Source organism: Ranitomeya imitator, chromosome 3 (assembly GCF_032444005.1).
Source record: "Ranitomeya imitator isolate aRanImi1 chromosome 3, aRanImi1.pri, whole genome shotgun sequence".
NCBI lineage: Eukaryota > Metazoa > Chordata > Amphibia > Anura > Dendrobatidae > Ranitomeya > Ranitomeya imitator.
Genome location: NC_091284.1, coordinates 85158572 through 85186348, shown reverse-complemented (window position 1 = coordinate 85186348; position 27777 = coordinate 85158572). Strand labels below are relative to the sequence as shown.

The 27777-nt window shown below is 42.3% G+C and overlaps 1 protein-coding gene across 2 annotated transcripts in view; it reads right to left on the bottom strand.

Moving 5' to 3' along the window:
• Positions 1–27777, bottom strand: part of MOSPD2 (motile sperm domain containing 2) — a 172551-nt gene that overhangs the window by 33202 nt on the left and 111572 nt on the right. The window contains exons 14-15 of one of the 2 annotated variants that reach the window (XM_069761041.1): positions 18348–18450; positions 5843–6135 (exon numbers count right to left, since the gene is read on the bottom strand). In XM_069761041.1, the coding sequence (XP_069617142.1) occupies positions 5989–6135; positions 18348–18450 (250 nt within the window). In that variant the 3' untranslated portion in view covers positions 5843–5988. Of the gene's footprint in view, positions 1–5842; positions 6136–18347; positions 18451–27777 lie in introns of those variants that run through there. The other variant, XM_069761043.1, reaches the window with a different exon arrangement.

Here is a 27777-nt window from a genome sequence, read left to right as displayed (position 1 = left end):
AACCTTGAAACGCGTTGAATTAATCCACTTTTGTTTATTTGAACACCTTGATTTTATATCATTATCGGCAGCGCGGACTAAATCCACAAAATCCTCTATCTTGCCAAACTGAGTGTCTTCGGTGTGCTCGAAAAATATGTAAGAGTCCCAGCGGCTGTTCGAAAGACGCAACACATACAGGCCATGCAATCCCTGCATGTGTGGTGGCGGGTGTCTAACAACCACCAACCGCAGGGACGCAAACATATTTTTCGAGCACACCGAAGACACTTGGTTAGCACCCGAGCATAGTGGATAACACCTAATCCGAGCATGTTCGCTCATCACTACTTTTAACCCTTTATTGTGTAATAACAGGACCATGAACACATTATTTTCAATGTTATTTTACTACATAATCTCAAATACATAACACAATTATAATGTTAAAAAACTCTAAACGTGTTTTACATATATTCATATAAATATATTAAGGCATGTACATAAGAAATCTTGCAATTAAATACATTATTAGCATTCGAGAAAAAAAATACGCTTTCTTCATTTTGGTGACAAACTATTAAATATATATATTTCTATATACCTTGTACAGGTTAATGCATTGCTGCCAGTCCTGTACCTACAATCACTCATCTTCTAGAAATTCGGGCCTGGGACCACTGAATTGGACGCTGAATCTGGATGGTCTTTTATCATAGTCATTCCTAGAAGCAGGACTCGATTTTGTAATCAATACTGTCGAATTGAATGCGCACGGCAATGGCTCATTGTTTGCTAGGAAGAACTCGCTGCACATCACTCATTTTAATTGTCTCCTTATAGAAAAACAGCAAGGGTTTAATTAACTTCTTGATTTCTATAACAACCTGAATGGTTCTAAGGGAATTCCAAAAATGCAGTAATGGAAAAAAAAATTGGAAAAAGTCAATTAAACATCAAAAGTGCCATAAAATGACTTTTTAATATAATATAGGAGCGGAGGGTGAATGGTTATTTTCATCCCATTAATAAAGGATGATGACATTTACTGGAATGTGCGTCAACAATGGCAAGTTACAGTCAGAATAAAGCCACGTAAAATGGCAAGTACTTGTACACATGGCTGGATCGTGGCTCCGTCAGAGTCAGAATAGGGAAGCCTATAAATCTACATGGGGATGTTAAAATCAGAATTTTTGTTCTGCTGGATTCCATATGAAATATATTAAAGAAATAAATCCAGGAAAAAAAAATGTCCCTTAGGGTGGCATTCATGGTCCAAGTATCGAGTGCGATGTCCGGAGCGGTCGCAGATCTCCTGACCTGACTCAACAGCCTGATGAGCATAGATGATGTTGTTGCGCTCCGGCCAGGAGAACCGTGGCCACCCGGAGATCAAGGACTGCTCTCATCCCGTGAAAGTGGCCTAAGGTATGTTTATTGGAATGTTCAGTAAGTTAGAGTCCGAGCATGACCACGATGTTCGGAGTGGCCACGATTTTGCTGATCCTAACTCAACAATTTCAATAGGCAGATATAAGAGGCTGGTGAGAGCTGCAGCCGACTCGGATATCGCAGTCTATACTCAGACCGTTAAAGTCAGGTGTGGGAAACCTTTCTTATGCGGTACCCGACACAGCTCGCTACCGGCGGCTCAAAAATACAGTAACCAGCCTCAGGGGACTCTGTCTGCCACCATCCAGCCTCCTGCAAATGACTATGCCTTGAGCATGAGGTCTGAGAGTTCGTTCAGTCATGCACATTCACCAGTCTCATTGGGTCTAACAGATCTAATTGAATGCAGATCGCATTATGAAATCTGGTGATACGTTTACTTTTATGCCATGAAATTAACACATACAATTTACAAGTATACATTCTCACAGTAGTAAAAACTATAGATCTTATTTATTAATAGTGCCTAAATCCTAGACACCACAGTGTAGACAGTGTAAAATGCTCCAGATTTATTATAGCGGTGAATGCCGTTTGTGGCGCATCTTCAGCCTGTCCAGTCTAAGTTTACACAGTCTGATACTTTGCGTCAGAAATCATTTTGGTGCATTGTCCAACACCGACGTATTGATGGACAATGCGCAGAAAGAGTCTAAATCACATCATAAATATAAATGCTTTTTGGCACAAATAGCGGCAGAATTTTGGCGCATTCAGTTTGATAAATTTGGATTTGTAACTGTTTTAAATTAGTATTAATTAGCAATTTGTAACTAAGAACATTGAAAAATAAAAAGGTACAAAGCATTTTTGGTAATATTTCGATTGCGTTGTTTGTTGTTGAAGAAAATATAAGACAGATTTAGCGTGCTCTCTCTTTTCCGTATATAACAATAAAGCGAGCCACTGACAATACTGCAAGGCTAGTTCACATTGATCACTACTCAGGACATTACAAATGTGCCAAAGTAATGTGGGAATTCAGCTTACGATACCTGGTAACCCACCATTACCATCCATAATACTTGCAGTGTGACGTTATGTGTCACATCTAGTGACAATGTTTTAATATGCACATCTACTAATCAGCATAAACGTCTCCTAAAGGCGAAATTGGTCTAAAGAAAAAAAAAAAAAATCTCCATAAAGCTCTTTGCAAAGCCCCTCAAAGAATTTTATGGGGAACCATAGGAAGTCTAACCTCATGGATCCCACTAGCGCAGCCATCTGACGTTCCCAAATGTCCTGCTGTTCCCAGTGATGACACTGGTGCGAATCAAGAGTGTTATGTAGGAGTTCCTTTTGTCACTAGTAACTTATTGTCTTTACATCTTAAACTTAAAGTGAACTTGTCATGTTGGATAACGCGATTAACCTGCAGATATAAGGTTATTCTGTAGGTCAATAGCATTAGAAAGCTGCCCGGCTCCTGTACTGAAAGTGCAGCACCAAGGAGAAAATTAACTTTGCTCCATCTGGGTGCCGCCGGCTTTCAGTCATACAGGCGTGGCTACATTCACCACTCTATCAGCAGCAGCTGTAAGCACGCCCTGGCACTTTAACTGACAGCTGGGTCTGCACTAATGCGCTGCTGACAGAGTTGTCAGTCAAAGCGGCGGGGCATGCTAGCTGCTGCGGATAGTGTTGTAAGCAACGACTGAAAGCTGGCGGCATCCAATTGGAATAAAGCTTATTCTCTGCCGGGTGCAGCATTTCAGAACAGTTGTCAGGTACCTTTAGGCTATGTGCACACGTTGCGGATTTTGCTGTGGATCCGCAGCGTTTCCGCAGTTGTGGATCCGCAGCAGTTTCTCATGAGTTTACAGTACAATGTAAACTTATGGGAAACCAAAAACGCTGTGCACATGCTGAGGAAAAAGCCGTGCGGAAACGCAGCGGATTATTTTCCGCAGCATGTCAATTCTTTGTGCGGAATCCGCAGTGGTTTTCCATCTGCTCGAATAGAAAACTGCAGATGGAAAACCGCAGCAGAATCCGCATTAAAAACCGCGATAAATCCGCAGTAAAAACCGCAGCGGTTTTGTACTGCGGATTTATCAAATCCGCGGCGGAAAAAGCCGCAGAGGATTTTTCTACGTGTGCACATAGCCTTATAATAGTATCAATCTGCAGATTAACCCCATATCTGCAGGTTTGCAGCATTAGCCGACGAGACAGGTTCCCTTTAAGCCAACTTGTTAAAAACTCTTTCACAATTAACATAGAGACTTTGGCTGTCTTCTTACGTCTTACGTCCACAACTGAGAGTCTGTGTGCAGACTTCATTGTTTACCCCGGTCCATAAGTCTCCTGATCCAAACTCAGCCTCATACATCTCTAGATCACGGCCAGTCAGAGCATTGTGGCTCACACACAGACCGTGAATTGTGGACTAATGATGCTGGCCTTAACTTGCACTAAAAGGTGAATCCTTTTGAAAGTACATTTCAGAACTTGTCAAGTACGGCTTCTGAGTTACAGCTTGTTTTATAGTCCAGAGCTGTATTTATAATACTGCAGTCTTCAGAGCTGAATTCTCCAAAAGAGGCTGCACAGCGTTGAAGTGCATTATGGGTAGTGCACTTCTTTACCCCCACACTGCATTATTTCAGATATAAACTATACAATGATCAAATAGAGAAAACTGTAACCCTCCCCACTGCATTACAGGGTTGTTCTCATCATTAACCTTCAGGAGCGCACCACTCTCCTGCCTCCCAAATTCCTCCTTGCCAGAGGCCGGTGAGCTCCTGAATGACGGACAGTTTGGAGCAGTGGCTGCTCTGAACAGCATTGGAGGAGAGGAAAGTGGAGGCACTGAGGTTGGCCAGATCCACTGATCCAGCCATCTTCAGAGCAGGGCTTGCCTGGCATTCTACTGTACAGCTGACTACTGAGAAACAGAATCTGCAAAAGTCAAATGAAGCCAAAATGAAATGCAACCGCATTGCAAAAATGCATTTCTGTCAAATAATTATGCATTTAACCCTGCTGTTCTGTTCGGTCTGGGGAGACCTATTTTGAACTTTGGTATTTTTTGGGGTGTTCAAGATGCGGTTCTGAAACTTGTGGTTGATTGACTTAAATGAGGATGGGTCGGTCGGCCACGGGTTTCAGAGCCGCATCTTGAATATTTTAAAGAATATTGAAGTTCAAAGTCGGTCATTTTTGACCAACAGAACAGCAGGGTTAAATAAAAAAAAGTCCTGAAAGGTGTCCAGACTTTAAGCAGAAATGGAGGAATGGGGAACTATAAAAACAAAGCCAAAAAAACATTCTACATGTCGCCTATTCTTAGCTCCTAAAGAGCAGCTCTGTCCTGATGAACTGCTCCTCAAAACCTTTGAAAATGCATAAGTAGATAATCGGGACAAAACTCAAACTGCGTTCAGCCTCCTCTGATGGTGCCCTACCAGCCCTGAAGTCTTACCCAACATGATGGCTCAGTCCCGGAGGACTACTGCTAATGCAGTTTCCAGCTCTCCTTCCAGTGAAACTAGGGGCAAGTCGGAGTATTACTGGATCCCCTCCCTGCTATCAGCATTAATTTCATCTATAGGATGGCATCTCTGGGCCAAACTCGGTATCTGTAGATCAAACTAAAAGGTGCCATTATCATCAAGTCCCCCCAGGAGCAAAAATATTCCTCAAAAAAAAAATACGGCAGTCATCTCTCTGCTTAGGAATGTCAAAGCCTCACATAACTGTCCTTCCATTACAGACTAAGGCTGTGTTCACTTCACACTAAGCAAATGGGATTGGCTTATCAACCCCAAAGTCATAGGCCATGAATGACCCAATGGAGGACAAAAGAGTGGCCTTCGTTTTGTGATATGTGCCAGCATATCCTTTATTTTCTGCCTGCTGTATGTTTATTTATCATTGGCCAACAATAAAAGGTCAAAGCATACTATACCGAGAGGTAGCAGCCGCCAACTTAATGGCGCTACAGTACTAGGGTTAGACACGTAGGCTTTTTGTAGAGCAGAATAAGTAAGAATGGCCTCAGAGAGATGCAGCTGCCGAGTCAGGGGCTACTACAACTATGATGGATATTTTACCACTGTGGTCAATGCCTCATATATGTCACTGTATATACTCCCCTTCATGCAAAAATATCCTGATGTGATCAGAGACTTAGCTCACTGCTCGTCATAAACTACAGAATACAAAATGTGGAAAAAAAACATAGGACCAAGTAGCTTGTCAAGTGCTTCGGCAGATAGCTTCACGAAAATTGATGTTTCAGAAAATAAAATCAATAAACCATAAACCAATCCGTGGATTTGGTCTAGTACCTTTTTAGCTTTGACTAGATGCACGGATATACCCTGAGATATCGAAATTTGGATACAGATGTATTGTAAGTGCTCCCCACCCGGCTGCGCCTTCTCTCCGCATTCTTCAGAAGTCTGTTAGTTAGATCATGTTTTACTTTTGTTACATGCCAAAGACTAAAGGCAACTTTGGTTCTGGCAGAAGATACCTCTTGTAGGAGTAGCCTATTAAATATTTATTTAGCAGAAAAATCGGAAATTGTCCAGGGTTGAAAGGTTATCTGCTGGTGTCCTTCAGCGAGTACATGATGGCGGAGACTATGGCCACTAAAACAGACAATAAGAATGCTATCAAGTGCTGGTACCAGACGCAGTGTCCGATCTGTTCTTCCAGTCTTCGGTTTGTTTCTAAGAGCTGATTTACCTGCAAAGAAAAGAAAATCGAATATTATTACATACATGGTACAAGACTAATAAGAATAATAATGTAGTAAATATCCACCACGCTGGTGAACAAGAAAATACGAGTTTTCACTAGCTGAATGGAAGCCTGAAAAAGGACAATTGTTGGTTCTAGAAATAATTTGCTAAGGAAACAAGTGAACTCCAATATTCTCTGAAAGTCAGTTTTTAAATTGAGTATTTTTATAGTTCAATATTAACCCCTTAAGCCCCGAGGGTGCTTTGCACGTTAATGACCGGGCCAATTTTTACATTTCTGACCACTGTCCCTTTATGAGATTATAACTGTGGAGCGCCTCAACGGATCCCAGTGATTCTGACATTGTTTTCTAGTGACATATTGTACTTCATGATAGTGTTAAAATTTATTTGATATTACCTGCGTTTATTTGTGAAAAAAACGGACATTTGGCGAAAATTTTGAAAATTTCACAATTTTCCAACTTTGAATTTTTATACCCTTAAATCACGGAGATATGTCACACAAAATACTTAATACGTAACATTTCCCACATGTCTACTTTATATCAGCACAATTTTGGAAGCAATTTTTTTTTTGTTAGGGAGTTATAAGGGTTAAAAATTGACCAGCAATTTCTCATTTTTACAACACCATTTTTTTTAGGGACCACATCACATTTGAAGTCATTTTGAGGGGTCTATATGATAGAAAATAACCAAGTGTGACACCATTCTAAAAACTGCACCCCTCAAGGTGCTCAAAACCACATTCAAGAAGTTTATTAATCCTTCTGGTGCTTCACAGGAATTTTTGGAATGTTTAAAAAAAAAATGAACATTTAATTTTTTTTTCACAAAAAATGTACTTCAGCTACAATTTGTTTTATTTTACCAAGGGTAACAGGAGAAAATGGATCACAAAAGTTGTTGTACAATTTGTCCTGAGTACCCTGATACCCCATATGTGGTGGTAAACCACTGTTTGGCCGCATGGCAGAGCTCGGAAGGGAAGGAACGCCATTTTACTTTTCAATGCAAAATTGGCTGGAATTGAGATGGAACGCCATGTTGCTTTTGGAGAGCCACTGATGTGCCTAAACATTGAAACCTCCCACAAGTGACACCATTTTGGAAAGTAGACCCCCTAAGGAACTTATCTAGATGTGGGGTGAGCACTTTGACCCAAAAAATGCTTCACTGAAGTTTATAATGTAGAGGCGTAAAAATAAAAAATAATATTTTTTCACAAAAATGATTTTTTCGCCCCCAATTTTTTATTTTCCCAAGGGTACTAGAAGAAATTGTACCCCAGAAGTTGTTGTGCAATTTGTCCTGAGTACGCTGATACCCCAAATGTGGGGGTAAACCACTGTTTGGGTGCATGGCAGAGCTCGGAAGGGAAGGAGCGCTGTTTGACTTTTCAATGCAAAATTGTCTGGAATTGAGATGGGACCCCCTAAGGATCTTATCTAGATGTGTTGTGAGAGCTTTGAACCTCCAAGTGTTTCACTAGTTTATGATGTAGAGCCGTGAAAATAAAAAACAAATTTTTCCACAAAAATTATTTTTTAGCCCACAGTTTTGTATTTTCCCAAGGGTAACAGGAGAAATTGGACCCCAAAAGTTGTCCAATTTATCCTGAGTACGCTGATAACCCATATGTGGGGGGAACCACCGTTTGGGCGCATGGCAGTGCTCAGAAGGGAAGGAGCGCCATTTGGAATGCAGACTTAGATGGAATGGTCTGCAGGTGTCACATTGCGTTTGCAGAGCCCCCGATGTACCTAAACAGTAGAAACCCCCCACAAGTGACCCCATATTGGAACCTAGACTCCCGAAGGAACTTATCTAGATGTGTTGTGAGAACTTTGAACCCCCAAGATTTTCACTACAGTTTATAACGCAGAGCCCTGAAAATAAAAAAATCTTTTTTTTCTACAAAAATGGTTTTATAGCCCCCGAAATTTTTATTTTCGCAAGGTTAACAAGAAAAATTGGACCCCAGAAGTTGTTGTCCAATTTGTTCTGAGTACGCTGATACCCCATATGTTGGGGTAAACCCCTGTTTGGGCGAACGGGAGAGCTCGGAAGGGAAGGAGCACTGTTTTTTTCAAAATCTGTTTATTAAATTTTCCAATATAATCATCATACAACTAGTAATGACATGAAAAATTAACAGTCATAAACTCAACCCAAACCCTCCCCCTCCCAAGAACCCCAATCTCTGCATGCGCATAACCAACAAAGCAATTCACGGAACTGGTGTATTGCCGCCTATCCTCTGTAACAAATACCATTGTGTATTTTCAAACTGCGCTATCAGCTTCTCCCTAGTCTCCAAAGGTAGAGACGGGATGAGAGAAGACCATGTAGACAAAAATTTGCCTACCATTTTTTCTTTGTTAGACAAAGCATCCATCCATTCCATTTTAAATATGAATTGGATTTTTGTACGAACAAGAGAAAGCGACGGGGCCACCGGATTTAACCATAAATGAAGTATACTCTTCCTGGTCGCCGATGCCCAAATCATGAGTGTAGCTTTGATATATTTAGATAATTTGTTTTGTGTTTCATCCAGAATATTAAAAATAGCCCATTGAGGGGTGAGCGCGAAATTGACTCCACACAACTTTTGTAACTCATCATGAACACTACCCCACAACTCCTGGATCTTCGGGCATCTCCACATATGGTGATAAATATCTGTGTTGCGGGATTTACATTTGGAACACAAGTAGACTGAGACCGGAGACATCCTAAACTGCAAATAAGGCGTGATGTAGGCTCTATGTAAAATTAGTAGAGCCATGTCAGAATAACTACTATATGACAGTACTTTCCTTTGCGCTAATGTTGCGTCAAGAAGATCCTCCACTTTGAGACTCGGGAGGTCCCTCAACCACCTAGCCACTCCTGTAGTTTTACCTTCCCACGTCCATTTTTTCCGTAATACTGAGTAAATGTTGCTTATGGATGACGGTTGTGTTCTTGTATTTCTAATAAATTCATCCAGGTTTGACCTCCCCTCCTCCGCCCCCCCACTCAGCTGACACTTCTGTGCTAGGCTACGCGCCTGAAGAAAAAGAAAAGGGTTATTACTAAATAGTGGGAAGCGTTGTGATGCCGCCTCAAAGGTTAATACCGAAAAGTTAAGATCCAATAGATCGATTGCTTGTCTACAGCCCTGAGAAGCCAGACGTCTATAGAAAGATGGTGCGGAGCCCCTTAAGAACCCCGGATTATCCAAGAAGGGCTGATATGGAGACAAACCTGCCCTTAATTTACAAATTTTCCTACTATGTCTCCAGGTCAGCAACGTTTGCCACATAGTTGGATGATCCCGTATCTCCAATGGGAGATCCTCCCCCTTCAGATGTAACAATGCCGACAATGAGATATGCGGGCAAAATTGTTGTTCTAGATCAATGTTGGCATAATGAGAGACACCCCTTATCCAGTCAATGGCGTACCTAAAATTGGCTGCTAAGTTATATCTACCCAGATCAGGAAAATTTATACCACCTTCTGCCCTCGTCGCCTGCAATTTAAAAAGACCTATACGCGTTCTGCCTCCCACCCCCCATATAAATTTACGAAAATTTGAATTTAGTATACTAAGGTCTGCCTTAGTCAGAAGCAGTGGCAACGTCTGAAAGGCGTATAACAATTTAGGGAAAACTATCATCTTAATTAAATGACATCTACCTGAGAATGATAGTATAAAATGCTTCCACGATTGGAGAAGACCAACTATGGAAGAAATCAAAGGTTTATAGTTTACTCTATATAAGATGGAGGGGTCTGCAGGCAATCTTATCCCCAAATATTTAATAGATTCCTGGCTCCATTGAAATGGAAACGAGGGATCATTCAACCTCCCAGATTTGAATACCGCCAGAGCCTCAGACTTGCTATAATTCACCTTGAAACCAGAACATTTACCAAATTTCTCCAAGTTGATCATGATAGCCGGAATTGCCTGAGTTGGATTGGCAATAAATAAAAGGATGTCGTCTGCGAAAGCCGAAATCTTTAAGGATGTAGTTCCCACTCTCACCCCTTCAAACGCCACCTCACTCTGTAATGTTCTCAAGAATGGGTCTAGTGCCAAATTACACAAAAGGGGAGACAAAGGGCAACCCTGGCGTGTTCCACGCTGGATTTCAAAGGGCTTAGATAGTGTGTTATTAACTAATATCCTAGACAGCGGGTTTTTATAAATAGAATTAACTGCCTTGCAGAACCATGAACCAAACCCTCTAAATAATAACAGATCAAACAGGTAACCCCATGCCACCCTATCGAACGCCTTATCGGCATCCAGGCTAACCACGATAGGCTTCATAAGTCGTTTCGCTCTACAGTAGGATATGGCTCCCAGGGCTGTTCTGATGTTGTATGTAATGGATTTCCCATGTACAAACCCAGTTTGTTGTGGTGAGATCAGACTAGGGATAATTCTTTGTAATCTGTCAGCCAAAATTTTTGTGAATATTTTGAAATCTGAGTTAAGTAACGATATTGGTCTATATCCTTCAACCTGCGCGTGATCTTTGCCTGGTTTTGGAAGAATAATGACAACCGCCTCGTTGAACCGATCAGGAAGGTGGCCAAACTCAACTATGCTATTATATAATTCACACAAGTGTGAGGTCAGGCTGGTTCCCAGGATTTTATAGTGCTCATTGCTGAACCCATCTGGGCCTGGTGCCTTAGATAATTTCAGTTTAGTTATAACTTGTAAAATCTCCGAGGGTGTTATAGGAGAATTGATGGCCTCCCTCTCTTCGTCTGTAAGTGTCGGTGCTAGGTGATCTTTAAGAAATTCTCCACTCGCCTCTTCCCCTCCTGACTCCGAGCTATATAGCTCACTAAAAAATGTTCTGAATTCGTCTACTATTTCCTCATTGTTTGCCAATATGTGACCATCACGTCGTTTGATTTTGTGTATTTTCTTTGCTTTCCTATATGGACGTGTAAGGGATGCCAGCACCTTCCCTGGTTTATTACCCCATTTAAAATATTTATGTTTCTGGTAGTCTAAGTTGAACAAGGCCCTTTCGTGAGCCAACGCATCCGCCTCCCCCCTAGCCCTTAAGAATTTTTCTTTTGTTGCTGGTGTATTGCTTAGCTTAAAGTCCTTGTATGCCTGAGTTAATGATGTTTGTGTGTCTACTACGCGTTTCATCAATTCTTTTTTTTTGTGACTGACATAAGAGATAATCTGGCCCCTCAATACGGCCTTAGAGGCCATCCAAAACAAATGAGCGTCATTACAATGAGCACGGTTGTCACCCTTATAGACCTCCCAAGACATCTGTAAATATTTTTTAAAATCGTCCGACTGATAAAGGTATGAAGGAAAACGCCACATCCTCTCCTGATGTATTGGGGTTGTTAGGTTAGATTTGAATGTTACTGGGGCGTGATCCGATATATGGATATTTTGTATGTTTGAATGTGTAATTAGGGGTATTAATGACGAGTGCACCAACCAACAATCAATCCTAGCGTGGGAATCGTGTACATGAGAGTAGTGGGAGTAGTCCCTATCCAGGGGATGGTGTATTCTCCACACGTCGACCAAATCTAGGTGTTCCAAGAGTGATTGGATGCCATTCCCTCGTCCTTGTCCGTGAGTGACCCCAGAGCCAGATCTATCCATGGTCCCGTCTGCTATGTCATTAAAATCTCCGCCCATAATTATCCGAGACGTCTCCCACCCCGCCAAACTCTCCAACAATCTAGTTTGGAATTGTGATTCAGGTGTATTAGGGGCATAGATGTTAACTAGGCTAAAATGCATTCCCTCAATTACGATTCTAACCAAAAGAAATCTGCCTTGAGGGTCTTCCAGTGTATCAGTTATCTCGTATTTAAGGTCATTATGTATTAATATGGCTACACCTCGTTGTTTTTTAGAAAAAGAAGCTTCAGCACAGAGCGTGTACTTTCTGCTGAGTAAAGAAGGATGATTATTTTTAATCCAATGGGTTTCCTGTAGAAAAATGATGTGGAAATTTTGTTTTTGTAAAAAATTTAAAACCTTTTTCCTTTTAATTGGGGTATTCAGCCCGTTCACATTCCATGAGCACCATTGTAAAGCACGGATTGCGGCAACTTCTTTGCCAGATTGATCCGCCATTAACCAATACCTTTGCGAGTAGTTCTATGATTTATGTATAAATACTGTTTGTGAGATCCCCACCCATCCCAGCGAGTGAGTGAAAGACCTCCCAGGACCTGATCATTATGTTTGCGCATGCAGAGATCCCTCCCCCCTCCCATAACCCCACACCATTCGAACTTTTTAACTGTAACCAAGGTGCTCATCCACAGAGTGAGCACTACGTGAAAAAATAACATGCCTATTAAAGACAAAAAGGTATTAACATAAACGCGACATCACTTAGAAAATGACAAATTATAACAGCTCTACTCGTTCAGGTTTTGTCAGGGCTAGCAGGTGCCCGGGACTCCTTTTGCAAAAAATTCAAAGCCTTCTCTGGATCACTGAAAGACCAATTCTTCCCCCCATAGTCAAAGCGTAAAGTTGAAGGGTACTGCAAGCCAAACCGGATATTCTTATCCACCAAGAGTTTACATGCGGGGTTGAAGGCTTTACGTCTGGCAGCCAAGGCAGCCGAGTAGTCTTGGAACAGGAGTAATTTGTGATTCTCATATAACAGGGAACGTTGTTTTCTGAATGCTGCTAAGATGCGGATTTTGTCCTGAAAATCCAATACTTTGAAGATGACTGGTCTTGGTCTATCACTGTCTCCTCCCCTCGGAGGTCCCAGTCTATGTGCTCTTTCAATGGCTACTGCACCTGATGATGGTAAAACTCCAAGGGATTTTGGCAGCCATATTGATGTTATTTTGACCAATTCCGAGGGGGGGATAGATTCTGGAAGGCCTATGAGCCTCAAGTTATTGCGTCGGGATCTGGTTTCAAGATCATCCACCTTATCCACAAGGTCTGAGATGTCTTTATCTTTACTATCTAGTTTGTCCTTAAGGGCTTTAGCTGAGTCCTCCAGATCTGAAATTCTTTGTTCTGCTTCTGCTATTCGCGCTCCCTGAGAATTAACTTGTGAGACAATTGTGTCCAATGAGTTTTGAAAAGCTGCTAGTCTGTTATCAATCTCAGGCATTAACCGGTCAATAATAACATTTGCAATGGATTGTGGGTTCTGGGCCTCAGCTTCAACGTTTTGTGACGCAGGAGATGTGGCCGCCTGGCTGCGTGCAGAGCCCCTACCAGATTTAACGTTTTTACCTACAAATTTATCCATGGTGAAGTAGGTGCCTGAGAATTAAGTGAAGTTGTCAGTGATATCGCTAAATGTGCTCATTACATTTTATGAAAAGTCTAGTGAACTGCTGCAGCCCTGCTGCCAAGCTCCTCTCTACATGGGCCCTTCTCCAGCGTTTCACAGTTTCTGTGCCAGTAGAAGTCGCAATGCTCCCCAGCGAACAGAATAGTGGTCCTGCTTAACAAGGAACAAAGTCTGTGGGGTCCAATAGTCCTCCTGTAGAAGACCCACTAAAGCCCAGTGTCTGGCCAATGGCTCCCGCCCTTTCACAACTCCCACACTTCCTCCGCACAATACCTCTGCTGGCACCGTTGGCTGATGCCAGAGACGCTGCTGATCTCCTTCAGCGATGCCCCTCACAGATCCTCTATCACAGCTGCAGGACGGCTTTTCTCCTGCGCTCGTCCGCTGCTGTGGTCCGGTGCGGCCAGCCGCGTGGTGACAGGCGCGCTTTTAGTAAGATGGCGCCGGCGCTCAGCCGCCTCCTCCCCCACGCCGGCTCTGTCCGCTTCCCTTCAGCTTCTGCACACCGGGGGCACCGCGACTCCACGTCGCTTCTCTCCTCTCCTTACCATGGCCGTCTGCTCCAGTTCAGCTGCTCTGTTGAATGGAGCGTTCTGATCGCTCTTCTTCAGCGGCTTCTTCTCTAGCTGCTGGTCTCCAGCCACGGGGGGGGGGGGATGTTTCGGTATTATCGGCGCTATCCGCGCCTTGGAAATCCGGGGATCCAGAGAGCCGGGTCTGCTTCCACTGACCCTTGTCTGGTCCTTATCCTGACCTTTGAGGGGGATTTTAATAGAGAATAATCATATATATGTCCCTTTCAGGTCAGGAGCTCAGTAAAGATGCGGCCATCTCTAGGCTCCGCCTCCCGGAAGTCAAGGAGCACTGTTTTACTTTTTCAACGCAGAATTGGCTGGAAATGAGATCGAACGCCATGTCGCGTTTGGACAGCACCTGATGTGCCTTAACAGTGGAAACCCCCCAATTATAACTGAAACCCAAACACACCCCTAATCCTAATCCCAACCACACCCCTAACCCCAACTCCAACACACCCCTAACCCTGACACACCCCTAACCCTAATCTCAACTGTAATTGTTATCCAAACCCTAGCCCTAACGGTAACCCTAACCCTAGCCGTAGCCCTAACGGGAAAATGGAAATAAATACATTTTTTAAATTTTATTATTTTTCCCTAACTAAGGGGGTGATGAAAGGGGGTTTGATTTACTTTTATAGCGGATTTTTATGATTGGCAGCCGTCACACTAAAAGACGCTTTTTATTGCAAAAAATATTTTTTTGGCGTTTTTGGCACATTTTGAGAGCTATAATTTTTCCATATTTTGGTCCACAGAGTCACGTGTAGTCTTGATTTTTGCCGGACGAGTTGACGTTTTTATTGGTAACATTTTCGGGCACGTGACATCTTTTTATCGCTTTTTATTCCGATTTTTGTGAGGCAGTATGACCAAAAAACATTTATGCATGAATTTCTTTGGGGAGAGGGGGGGGGGGGGGGGGGCGGGGCCCACTCCCTGCGCGATGCTTCTCTATACCGCTGGAACACTGCGATCATGTTTGATTACAGTGTGTCGGGGGTTAATGTGCCAGGGGCGGTCCGTGACCGCTCCTGGCACATAGTGCCGGATGTCAGCTGACACCCGGCCGCGATCCCCCCGTGAGCGCAGCTGATCGCGCTGGACGTACTATCCCGTCACTGGGAAGTAAGTCCCAGGTCACCTTGACGGGATAGTACATCCAATGGGATTAAGCGGTTAATAGCCATTGTGATGACACAGTATTTCTTCTTAATTATGCCAGACGTAAATTCAGTAGGCCCAGAGACATGGGCTATTGTCTGAATGTTGAATGTGAAGCTATGTGCTTCTTTCTTCGGTTGGTCAAGAAACATGGACTATTGTCATATTCGAGTTGATGTTTGTTGTAACTTTTTGTGAGTTATGTATGGAGGACAGGGACACAGGGTCATGGAACAATAGATGTTTGTTAATATGTTGACTACACATTGTACCAGGCTAGCAAGTTTTTTGACCTGCAAAACATAGAAGGACGAACTATACAGATTGATTAAATAATCAAACAATGACAGTTAAATTCATCCCACCTCCCCCCCGATCTGTGGATAATGACTTGAGCCACATATGTGAGTATAAAAAGGGATTTCGATCATTCCGCGAGAAGAATCCGAGAGACTTTACAAAACCACAGCCACAAACATTCTACAGGATGTAAGCTTAGGAGACCACGGCCCCAGATGGAAGAACACAGATCTGCTCTACTGACTATCGCTGTACCTTCAGAGATGTCTTGAAGAATCCAGGTTGGGACAATCAGGTCACCAAGCCACATACCTCACTGCTTACTAAGCGTGTTGTCAGTTCCTCGCTGTAGGTGCCCACCAAAAGCGGGGTGCCATTGGTGGGGGTAATCAACTGTAGAAGACGCATCTGCTCTAATCCTGGCGAGTCCGCGGAAGGGTGAGACTCTGTAATTTTCACCATCTTGGGTATTTGCTGGGACTGTTCTATATATTATTGTTTATTGGTGGTTCAATAAATTATTGCCACACTGTTTAACCCTCACCTTGTGTTGTCCGAGTAGTAATTTGCTCAAGAGAGCGGGCGTTCATTGGGATGAGCCCTGGTCCATGCAGTCTTTCTAAAGACAGCCGGACCAGCGGCTATAGTAACATTATGTGCTGTAAGATAAGGAGTGGTCATGTTTTCAGACATATTTCAGTAAAATACACGCCATTTTTATGTATTTATTTCAGAAATCTGCTAGTGCCATTTCTCTGTTATTCATACGGGAAATGTATAAAGTGGCTGATATCATTCCAATATATTGTTAATACTGAATAAACAGTATCAGATTACATATGGAAAATCCCCAGAGAGGGATTTAAAGAGGATCTGTCACAAGGTAAAAAGTGGGCAGTTTTTGCTCTTATTCTATTCTCGCTGCTCCCCTGAGTTTTCCATGTTTTTTTCTTTCTTTTAATCTTTTATACGATTCCATAGAGTTCTTGTATTTAGTGGTAATTTTTATAGGCTTTACAAGGAAGAATGGTTCAAAGAATCATAAAAATTTGCAGCAAATAGAAAAACTCATATCTATAACAGTATGGCGGATACACAAAATACAAAAAGCAGAATACTCAGGGGAGCTGCAGGAATAAAAGAAAAACTAAAACTGGACACAAGTTGTACTTAAGAAAGACAAACTAAAAGAGACATATCCTCTTTCCAGACACGTCTGTTTTAGATCGGACATTTGTTTTCCTTCTAGTATATGAAAAAAATGGACCAATTTTGAGCAGTGTGTCTGTTTTTACCTACAGTGATTTTCTAATATGCAAAAAATAATTAAACATTTTTGTAAAGATTTTCCTACCCCCTGAAGAAGCTGGGTGAAACGTGCATTGAGGTGCAAGGGCTACACACCTAACAGAGCTCCACATCATTACTATGCACGTTTGCATCCCATTTGAGATATATGTTAACCACTAGGAAACGTACTGGAATAGACATGTGGGCATACAAACTACATACGGTTTATAGCTTTGGGAGGGTTCTTGTTAGCGCTCCATTGAGTTATTCTGTTTTTTTCTTTTTTAACAAAATCTGTAATGCTATTTTATATTTAATAAAATTGAGATTTTTGAGAGATATTTTATAGCACCGTCTTTCTTTAGGTTTATCCCATTACAATGTTAAAAACAGACAGGACCTGGAGTGAAAGCTGTGCGGTCCAGAATGTTCACGGACTCTTATGTATATGAGTAATTCTGATAATTCTAATCAAAAATTAACATATCCATGATTTTTTTTGCAGACAAATAATCCACAACAATTAATACATGCCCTGACGGAAGAGTGAAGCATACCGCTGATTAGTGGCCACTGATTGGCTGCAGCGGTCGGGTGACATAATTCAGGAGATACAGTGCTGACATTTCATCAATAAATGGTATCGGTGGCGAGTATGTGTTGTTTTATTTTAATTGTAGCAGTTAAAATGGGTTTCTAGTACCGGACAACCCCTTTACCAATTTCCCTTACATTTACTTAGGAACTACTATTGCAACATGGAATCCATGTCTCGAGGTAACTGTCCATACAGTGCAGTCATAAAGCCAGAGAGCGAGCTTTCTCCTAAGCTCCGGGAGGGCAGGAACATAGAGGAGACTAATGCATTTAGGCATTAAAGGAAATAAATTAAAGGGAAACTGTTGTCAAATTACTTTACAAGTTTATGGGTAACTTATGCTAATTCCATTACTGTGCTGGAATTACAGCGTGGCCTCCAGGTGCACAGCAGTGTGTAACATCAGCAAGATGCAGAGGTGTTACTTGTAGTGCCTACTCCACAATGCAATTACCGGACACAATATCCTACATGCTAATTGCCATTTATAATAAGGCATATGTGTCAGAAGTGCCCGGGCCCCTTCCTCAGAAACAAGAGCCTAAATGCGACCATGGTATTGGCCTTGTGTGGTCGTAGTATGAAGACTGTCTACTTTCACACAAAAACTGGAACATTTGAGAAGTAACACAGACAACACCGACTATAGATAATCAGGAAATACAGTGGAGTTGGTGGGATCGCCCGACCATCTGAGATGTATGGGGACCTCACCGATCTCCCCAACCATCAGATCAATTCCACTTTAGACCTCAGTGCAGGGTGACAAGGTTGAAGAATGTACTTGGATACACCTGTGCTCGAAGATTCATAATGGCAGCTAGCAGCGACCCTCGGATATCTGACCACCTCTGGTGTGCACTATTCTATAATACCATTATATTTTACTTTGAAGAAATTAAATTACTTGTCCATGATCCGATGTAGCAGACATTATCACCTTAAAATGCAGATCTTCATTGGTTGATAATGGCCTATTCACTGCGTTCTCTTTAATTCCTAATGTGGCCGGCTTGTTGGCTTCTACAACGTGGCATCTTAATCTGGAAGATACAAAAACAAGACAAAATTCAGAAATCTGAAGACAAAAATGTATACTTAATGAAACATATTATTGGGTTGTTGGCTCTTTTCTTAATTTATTTTTTTATGCTTATTTTGCGCCATCATATTCCACAGTCATTTACAGACATCATCGCTGTCTTCATTGGGGCTCACAATCTAATTTCTCTATCAGTATGTCTTTGGAGTGTGGGAGAAAACCGGAGAACCCGGAGAAAACCCACGCAAACACGGGGAGAACATACAATCTCCTTGCAGAGGTTGTCCTTGGTGGGTTTTGAACCCAGGACCCCAGTGCTGCAATGCAACAGTACGAACCACCGAGCTGCCCATAGGCTCTTCATAAAAGCTGCCAGCTATGCCAACCGGAGCCGTAGTCTAGTCTAAAGGCTGTCAATAGTAGCATAGCAAAGAGAACGAGCTACTAGCAAAACTACGTAAAGCGGGTATCCACTACTGGACCGCAGACAATTAGTGGCCACTGATTGGTTGATGGTCATCAACATTCCGTCAGAGCAGAGATCCACCGAGGCCGCTGATTGGCTGCAAAAGTCATGTGACACAACCATGTAACACGACCCACTGCACTGGGAATAGCAGCATTGATGGAAAAGTCACAGGGGTCTAAGTAGGGGGTCTCCGGACCCATACCCCCAGCCAACCTGCACGCAATTCAAGCACCTGCTAAATATGAAGAATCAATAGTTAATTGTAGTCACTCTTTAAAAAATATCTAACATAAAATCTGATTTAAACAATTTTTGATGAATCATTTTAAAATAATCCGTGAAAGCTGTTGATTTATAAAAACGAGCAAACAACAAAAAAAAAAAACAAATAGCTAAAAGCACAATAATAACAGCAATTCAGACCGAAATCATCATTAATCTATAAATTTCCATCAACTTCCGGACTGTTTTACAAATAACAATATTGGGATAAAACATTGTGAGGCACTGTTCACATTGGAATTGGAGACTATTAGTGATACCGACCAAAAAAGACCAGGCAACCAGCACTGTCTTGTCTCGCAAGAGAACTGCCACCATGATGAAAACCCCACAGACCCCATTACAGTCAGGGTCCAACAGGTCCCATTTTCGTTGTTCTGCTCCTATGAGAAGATGTAGAGCAGGAGTATGAACAGTTACAAAGGATGCTATGCTACAGACCACAATCTGTAGGAGCCCCATTCATTATTGCTTACAATCCTAGGGAATGGAGTAAATGCCTCTAGACATGTCAGGAGCTTAGAGGGAACTTTTCAGGTCAGGGCTTATACTTAGTGGAAGAGGAAAGTTTTTAGAGCGGGTTTAGAAGGTTAGATAGGGTCTGATGGAAAAGGGGAGGAAATCCCAGAAGAGGGGAAGCACGAGGTGAGAAAGTAAATGCATAGAGTAGAGAGAAGGTTACATGTAAGACAATATAGGAGTTGCTTAAGAAAAGTTCGAAGACACAAACCAGGACAGGACTTGAGGGATAAAGAATATTACATAAGATCGGGTTCACACATCATGTTTCACAGTCTGAGTGACGACTGCAATCTACAAAGTGGCCACGGATCTCCTGACCCAGATACAGAATCCTCATTGGCATAATGAGGCTGTTGAGTCTAGGTCAGGAGAGCCAACACTGATGTGTGAAACCAGCCTAAATATGCAATCCTATGCAAATGCTCCATTCTACTGGGACAGGTCTAATCTGCGATTACCCAAAATAGCTAAAAAAAAATTATTCTTAAGAATATAATAAAATAAGTGTCCTCTTTTCTTTCAAGGGGATGTCCACTACTTGAACAGCCCCTTCTGAATCCCTAGGATTCTCCCAAGTAACATAATAACACTTATACTCAACATTCAAAACAGAGGAGAGTGAAGCCAGCTCTTATTGGCCACAGAGATCGCGTGACATAATGTTACGCGATCCCTGGGAAAGCCAGTGCCAACACCGATGGAATCACACTGGCAGCTCAGATGAGTATAAGTGTTATTATTTACTGGGGGGGACATAGGGATTCAGAAGGGGTTGTCCGAGTAGTAGTAGACAAGGGCTTTCATAAGCCAAATAGTGTAATATTTTTTGTGTGATTTTGGCAAATAAGAGAAGACCTCGGTTCCTGTAATATGCTGCCCTTACATTTTCACTTGTATTTGTGAGATTTACAGCCAGTAGAGGAGCTAGTAGTAGTGATATGTTCTGTACACAAAGGTGATGAAAACAGAGGATGGAAGGGGACCCAGATGGAAGTCAGAGAATTTTTTTATGCTGAACCATCAAAACCCCTTTTCAAAGTTTTGTAATAATTTTAAGTTTTGTAATAATTCTATAGAATGTTAGGAAGTGTTATAATCATGAATTTGCACTTTGTCTAACCAGATGATCTGCGGGAATATGATCTGTCCACTAAGCAAGTCTAGAGGTGTCGCTGACAACAACGATCAGTTTGAAAAAAGCTGGTGAACTTGTCATATGTCTCCCTTATGGTCTACATTTCCCATGACTTTTCTAATATTAGAATTACTTTACTCACAGCTGAAGTTTCTGAAACAGATCAATCCATATACAACCTCTTCTCTAAGGTTGTGCTCACCATCTGTCTACAGGGACCACTTACTACAAGCGTCCCCAGCTGATCGCATCTTACATACAGAATATAACACATGATAAACAACTATTACCAGTGACAAAGTATCAAATATGTCACCGGATAAACAAGAGAAACAAGCTAAATTATTAAAATATATTTGGTGTTGAATACATAAAAACAGCAAAAAGTCAAAAATAGGACAGGACGCCTCAAATTAATTAACAACACAGACTACAAATCACAAACGTCCAAGTCAGTCAGTTGGACTTCTATTTGAAATCAATAAGACCCATACCTGTCAGATATCAAGAACATATTAAATAAAGTGCTGGTGCAGATGCAATGTACACTAGTATGCCAATAAGAGTGTAGATTACAGTGTGCTGTGTCTCCAAACATGTCCCCGGAGGAAGCGTGGCGAAACAATGTCGGGGTGTTTGGAGACACTGCACACTGTACTCTATCCGGATAGCATTCTTACGTAAGTATTTAAGCTTTTATCCGTTCACTCTTTGCTGTCCAGAGTATGATAGTCATGTCAGATCTATGCATGGACAGTGTATAGGTATCAATAGTATGCAGGTTAGACAGCCTACTAGTTTTATATTTGGATATTGCGCTACTTTAGCATACACAGTCCGTTTTGAACTTCAATGCATTTTTTTTAATTTGCATACTATTGTACTTTGCATCTGCACCAGCACTTTATTTAATTTGTTCTTGTTATTTGACAAGTACGGGTCTTACGGATTTCAATATAAGTCCAACTGATTGACCTGGACATTTGTGACTTGTAGTCTGCGTTATTCATTATTTGGAGGCTTCCAGTCCTAATTTTTTTTTACTTTTTACTTGTTTTAGGTTTTAATTCAATACAATCTCTTGTTTATCTGATGACATTGTCAAGGGTAATAGTTGTTTATGAGGATTATTGAAAGTTTAGCAACAAATTGACATTTGGGACATGTGTGATTAATAGGCCATAACACATGTCTGGTCAACCATATAATGCAAGGACAGGCCTTGTACAGCAGAGTGGGTTGCCTGTGTAAGTAGGGCTCCCACCACTGGGAACCCACCTAGCCCAAGTGCAGACCCATAGACTAATGAATACATTCCAATGGGCCAATTTTGACCCTCACCCTGGAACCCCGAGCGATCAGCAAGTGATAACGTGCCAAGTTGGGAATAACAGTAAGGTAATTCTTTAACATTATATAGTTAATCCATGAAGTACAATGTTTTAGCTTAAAAAACCTGTATCAAAACTTTTTGGGTATGAAAAGTTTTATTTAAAAATCCTATTGATTCTGTCGCCTCTTCATTCATAATTTGTATATAAAAAATAGTTATTTGAACGGCTGTCATCTTGTTGCTCAAAAAAACTATGAAATTAGCATAAACTTAAACGTACCCTGCCACCCCCCCAGGGCCTATTAAAGTAAAAGAGCCGCCTTCAGCGGCACTAAGGCTGCATTCTGTGAAGGTGGCCCCTATGTTTATTACCCCTAGGAACACTGATATAATGATTTTTATTAATTTCCCGCCATACCTCTATTAAGTCAGGGAGGTACGTTTTCTCCCCCTGACTCAACCGCCTCGCAGCCGTCCATCATCCCCCTGTGTCCTCCGGGCGCCGCCTCCTCTCTTTGTTGTGATGTCACCGGCGCCTTCTTGTAGCGGAGGCCCTAGGTCCTGCCCCGCAGTGTGTTATGATGTTTTCACACAGCGGGGCTCGGAATGTGGCGCCTGCGCAGTGGAGCCGGTCACCGTGCTCCATTGAAGATAGTGGTGAAGTCTCGTGAGACTTCGGCACTTCTATCGAGGAGGAAGTCAGCCAGCCACCATCACACACAGCACTGATGACTTACCAGAACAAGAAATTCTCTCCAGTGTTAAGCATAAGCCGGAAGTAGAGCTGACAGGTCCTGAGACTGACACTCATATCTGAAGATGGTAAAACCTTTGCTTTAGCCATGTGACAGCAACATCATGTTGAGACAGAGTTCCTGATTCCAGCATTATGTCACTTATTGGCCTGCTTGGTGCAGTTTTGATAGAATTCCAGCTGTAGATGTAGGAGTGGTCACACTGCTGAGCTCGGTATAACCCCTCCCCCAGCACGGATTGGCAGTTTCCTATGCCAATCACTGGTGGGGGCGGGGTTACATAGATTAGCTGGACTGGCTTGCATGTGACCTAGTCCAGGAATGATAATTTCCTGCTGATAAAACACTGGCTGTATTGAAACTACAGAACACAGCCTGATAAGTGACACATCCGTGAAATCAAGTTAAATAAATAAGGCAGCACACTGCAGCGCTAGAACATACAAACTTGAAATACGAAATTTGAACTGCATTACCGCACTAGAAATATGAAAAATGATAGCGTTTAGCGCATAAAAATGGCCAATTTTATGTGTACCTGGTAGCCACTTTACGGCATCTCTCTTATACCAGGTCCTACGCTTGCCTTACCTCGCTGAGAATAAACGTCTACATCTGAATGGGTACATGTGAAACCTCTTCCTAGACTAAAATTCTCTCTCTCTATGGAGGGGTATATGACCTGCTGTAATTAAAACACCTGTGGCTAGAAGGCGGAGTGCACGATCAGAAGGCTAGAGAATACATTTCAAAAACTCTATTCTCTAGCCTTCTGATCGTGCACTCCGCCTTCTAGCCACAGGTGTTTTAATTACAGCAGGTCCAGTACCCCTCCATAGAGAGAGAATTTTAGTCTAGGAAGAGGTTTCACATGTACCCATTCAGATGTAGACGTTTATTCTCAGCGAGGTAAGGCAAGCGTAGGACCTGGTATAAGAGATGCCGTAAAGTGGCTACCAGGTACACATAAAATTGGCCATTTTTATGCGCTAAACGCTCTCATTTTTCATATTTCTAGTGCAGTAATGCAGTTCAAATTTCGTATTTCAAGTTTGTATGTTCTAGCGCTGCAGTGTGCTGCCTTATTTATTTAACTATATACGAGTTGGCGACTCTAGGTTCAGCACCTGTTCACACTTAGTCTATGTTTGGATGTGCAGGTCAGGTTTTTGAAACATCCGTGAAATCAGGCTCGCTGCCCCTACATTATACTGGTCTCAAATCAATAAGAAAAACTTGATGACAGATTCCCTTTAATTGATGTATATGTGTAAAGTTTATATCTTCCTTAAAAAGATTTAGGGGACAACCAATCCATCAATAATAAAGCCTTCATCAGGAACCATTACGCTCCTTCTTGGTGGTAGGCAGCCAGAATTTGGTAACTTGAAGGAGCATCCCACTTTCAAAAATCTGTTCCCTAAACAATTGCAGTCATGTAAAATAACAAAGACAAATAGTAGTCACGCTCCTCAAGGTAAAATCTTTGCCGCTGATAAGGTCTCTGTATTTTAGCTGCACTGGTGACATGACTACAGTACCTGTCACCGCTGCAGCCAATCATTGAGCTCACTTCAACATCGGCATGACTGCTGGAGACCACTTTTTTTTTTGTAAACTGGAATGCCCCTTTAGTTGAGGTTGTGCTTTACTGATGGTTCCAGAACGGTCACAAGAACTGAACAATATATTTTGCGATTCTGATTAATGAAAACTGCTGTGGGCACAAAGACGCCAGTGACTAAAAAGAACGTTATTGTGGCACAAAGAGGAGTTCAGATTAGGAATATAGCACTTGCAGTTCTCTGAGCCTTATCCTGCCCTATCCCAGAGAATCACAGGTATTAGAACCTCCCGGAGAGATGCATTTACTCTTATTTTTTGCTCCAGTAATTTGATGCCTTTGGAAATAAAACTGAGTTATGCTACAGATACAGCATTTCGTAGCAAGATATAGTGCACAAAAGTGGAACTCGACATCTGACTTTGAACAACTTCCATGGTTATTTTAATTGGGTTGTCCCAACTTCTTAAAAGGGAAAAATTGCAAAGTACCGTACATGTTAAAAAAAAGCAAGTTTGTAATTTACCTTTATTTAAAAATCAGGACAAGAAAGGTTTTTTTGTTTTAAATGTTATAGTTTTTTGCTCGTTGCTAGGTTACTGGCCACCTCTGCAGCCTATCAGCAGTGGTTGGTCTCCTAGCCAACGTGACTGCTCCAAACCAGCGTGTCCCAAACTTCAGTCCTTTACAGGCCCTAACAGATTTTCAATATCTCACAGGTGAAAGAACCTACGGAAATCTCTGGTGTCTTGGTAATAATTCCATCACTTGTGCGATACTAAGGGAATCCCCAAAAAAATCAGATGTTGAGGTTTCAGAGATATTATTTATTTTTATAGCATCATTAATTCCAGTGTGCTGTACATGTTCAAGGGGGTTTATACACACATTATATATATACCGATAGGTATATATATATATATATATATATATATATACACACACACACTAGCTGACAGACTGGTACAGAGGACCCATGTGCTGGGGAAGAAGACAGTAGTTGGAGCAGTTCCGGTGGTGAGGAAGATTTTTGCAGGCTGTAGGCTAAAGGTACCGTTACACTAAACGATTTACCAACGATCACGACCAGCGATACGACCTGGCCGTGATCGTTGGAAAGTCCTTGTGTGGTTGCTGGGGAGGTGTCACACAGACAGCTCTCTCCAGCGACCAACGATGCTGAAGTCCCCGGGTAACCAGGGTAAACATCGGGTTACTAAGCGCAGGGCCGCGCTTAGTCACCCGATATTTTTCCTGGTTACCATTGTAAATGTGTAAAAAAAAAAACAGCTCGAAGGAGATTTTTCACCGGTGCTCAGGAAGGATATAATGGAACTAGAGAGAGTACAAAGGAGGGCAACAAAATTAATAAAGGGGATGGGAGAACTACAATACCCAGATAGATTAGCGAAATTAGGATTATTTAGTCTAGAAAAAAGACGACTGAGGGGCGATCTAATAACCATGTATAAGTATATAAGGGGACAATACAAATATCTCACTGAGGATCTGTTTATACCAAGGAAGGTGACGGGAACAAGGGGGCATTCTTTGCGTCTGGAGGAGAGAAGGTTTTTCCACCAACATAGAAGAGGATTCTTTACTGTTAGGGCAGTGAGAATCTGGAATTGCTTGCCTGAGGAGGTGGTGATGGCGAACTCAGTCGAGGGGTTCAAGAGAGGCCTGGATGTCTTCCTGGAGCAGAACAATATTGTATCATACAATTATTAGGTTCTGTAGAAGGACGTAGATCTGGGGATTTATTATGATGGAATATAGGCTGAACTGGATGGACAAATGTCTTTTTTCGGCCTTACTAACGATGTTACTATGTTACTATGTTAGTACATACTCACATTCCGGTGTCTGTCACGTCCCTCGCCCTCAGCTTCCCGCACTGACTGTGAGGGCCGCCCGTAAAGCAGAGCACAACGGTGACGTCACCGCTGTGCTTTACGGCCGGCGCTCACAGTCAGTGCGGGAAGCTGACTGCGAGGGACGTGATATACACTGGAATGTGAGTATGTAGTGTTTTTTTTTTTACATTTACAATGGTAAACAGGGTAGATATCGGGTTACTAAGCACGGCCCTGCGCTTAGTAACCCGATGTTTACCCTGGTTACAAGTGAACACATCGCTGGATCGGCGTCACACACGCCGATCCAGCGATGACAGCGGGTGACCTGACGACGAAATAAAGTTCTGGCCTTCTAGCTCCGACCAGCGATGGCACAGCGGGATCCTGATCGCTGCTGCCTGTCAAACACAACGAGATCACTATCCAGTACGCTGCAACGTCACGGATCGCTATCGTTCAAAAGTTGCTCAGTGTGAAGGTACCTTTAGAGATGTGTTTTCAGGTGACATTTGAAGCTTCCAAATATGGGAGACAATCAGATGTACTGACGCACTGAATTTCAGAGGATGGGGGGTACTCTAGGGGAAAAATCTTGGGAAGCAAATGGGTGAGGAACATATGAGAGAAGCAGATCTTGTGGGAGCCAGAGATTATGTGAGGGGGAAGTATTGGTGGATTAGTTTGGAGAAGTATGGCGGAGACAGATTATGGACAGCCTTGTAAGATATTGTTAGTATGGTAATTTAAACTGGATCCACTAGGGAACTGGAAGCCAGGCAAGGGTTAAGGCAGAGGTGAAGGAGTAGTGAGGGGACAGGCGGATCAATGGGGCAGCAGAATTGAGTAAGCAGCGTTCGCGGTCCGTCACTCAAATGACGGCACATCGCTAGCGCACGCCCAATGTGGGCGTGCGCTAGCGATGCGTTCGCCATTACAGGCAATGGTGGCATTATGCCACGGTGTAACGTAGTCCGTTTAACGGGTTCACATAACGCAATGTGACCCTAGCCTTATCCTCACTAAGAAGAGAGCAGGAGGCTGGCGGACAGGGGGAAGCATACGTCGGAAACTGGGCATTAGAAATAATCATCAGCTATAAAGATTATTGATCAATGCTGAATTCAATAAAAATAATTCTAGAGGACTGCTTTAAAAAATGCTCAAAATGAAAACAGATCTGCACTTACATCCTTCCTATGTGAAAGTGTCCCGGTAATGTCGGATTTCCACCGCAAACTTTAAAAGTAGAGCGATCAGATATTACCTGCACTCTGGGCATAATAATCATTGCCGATAATGGCAACGCTTGTGAAATTCAAAGTGTACATGCACTTCTAATTCTCGAGTGCACCTTCATTAATGCCTGGCAGCATGTCATTAAAAGCAAAGACGTGAACAGCAACACAAAC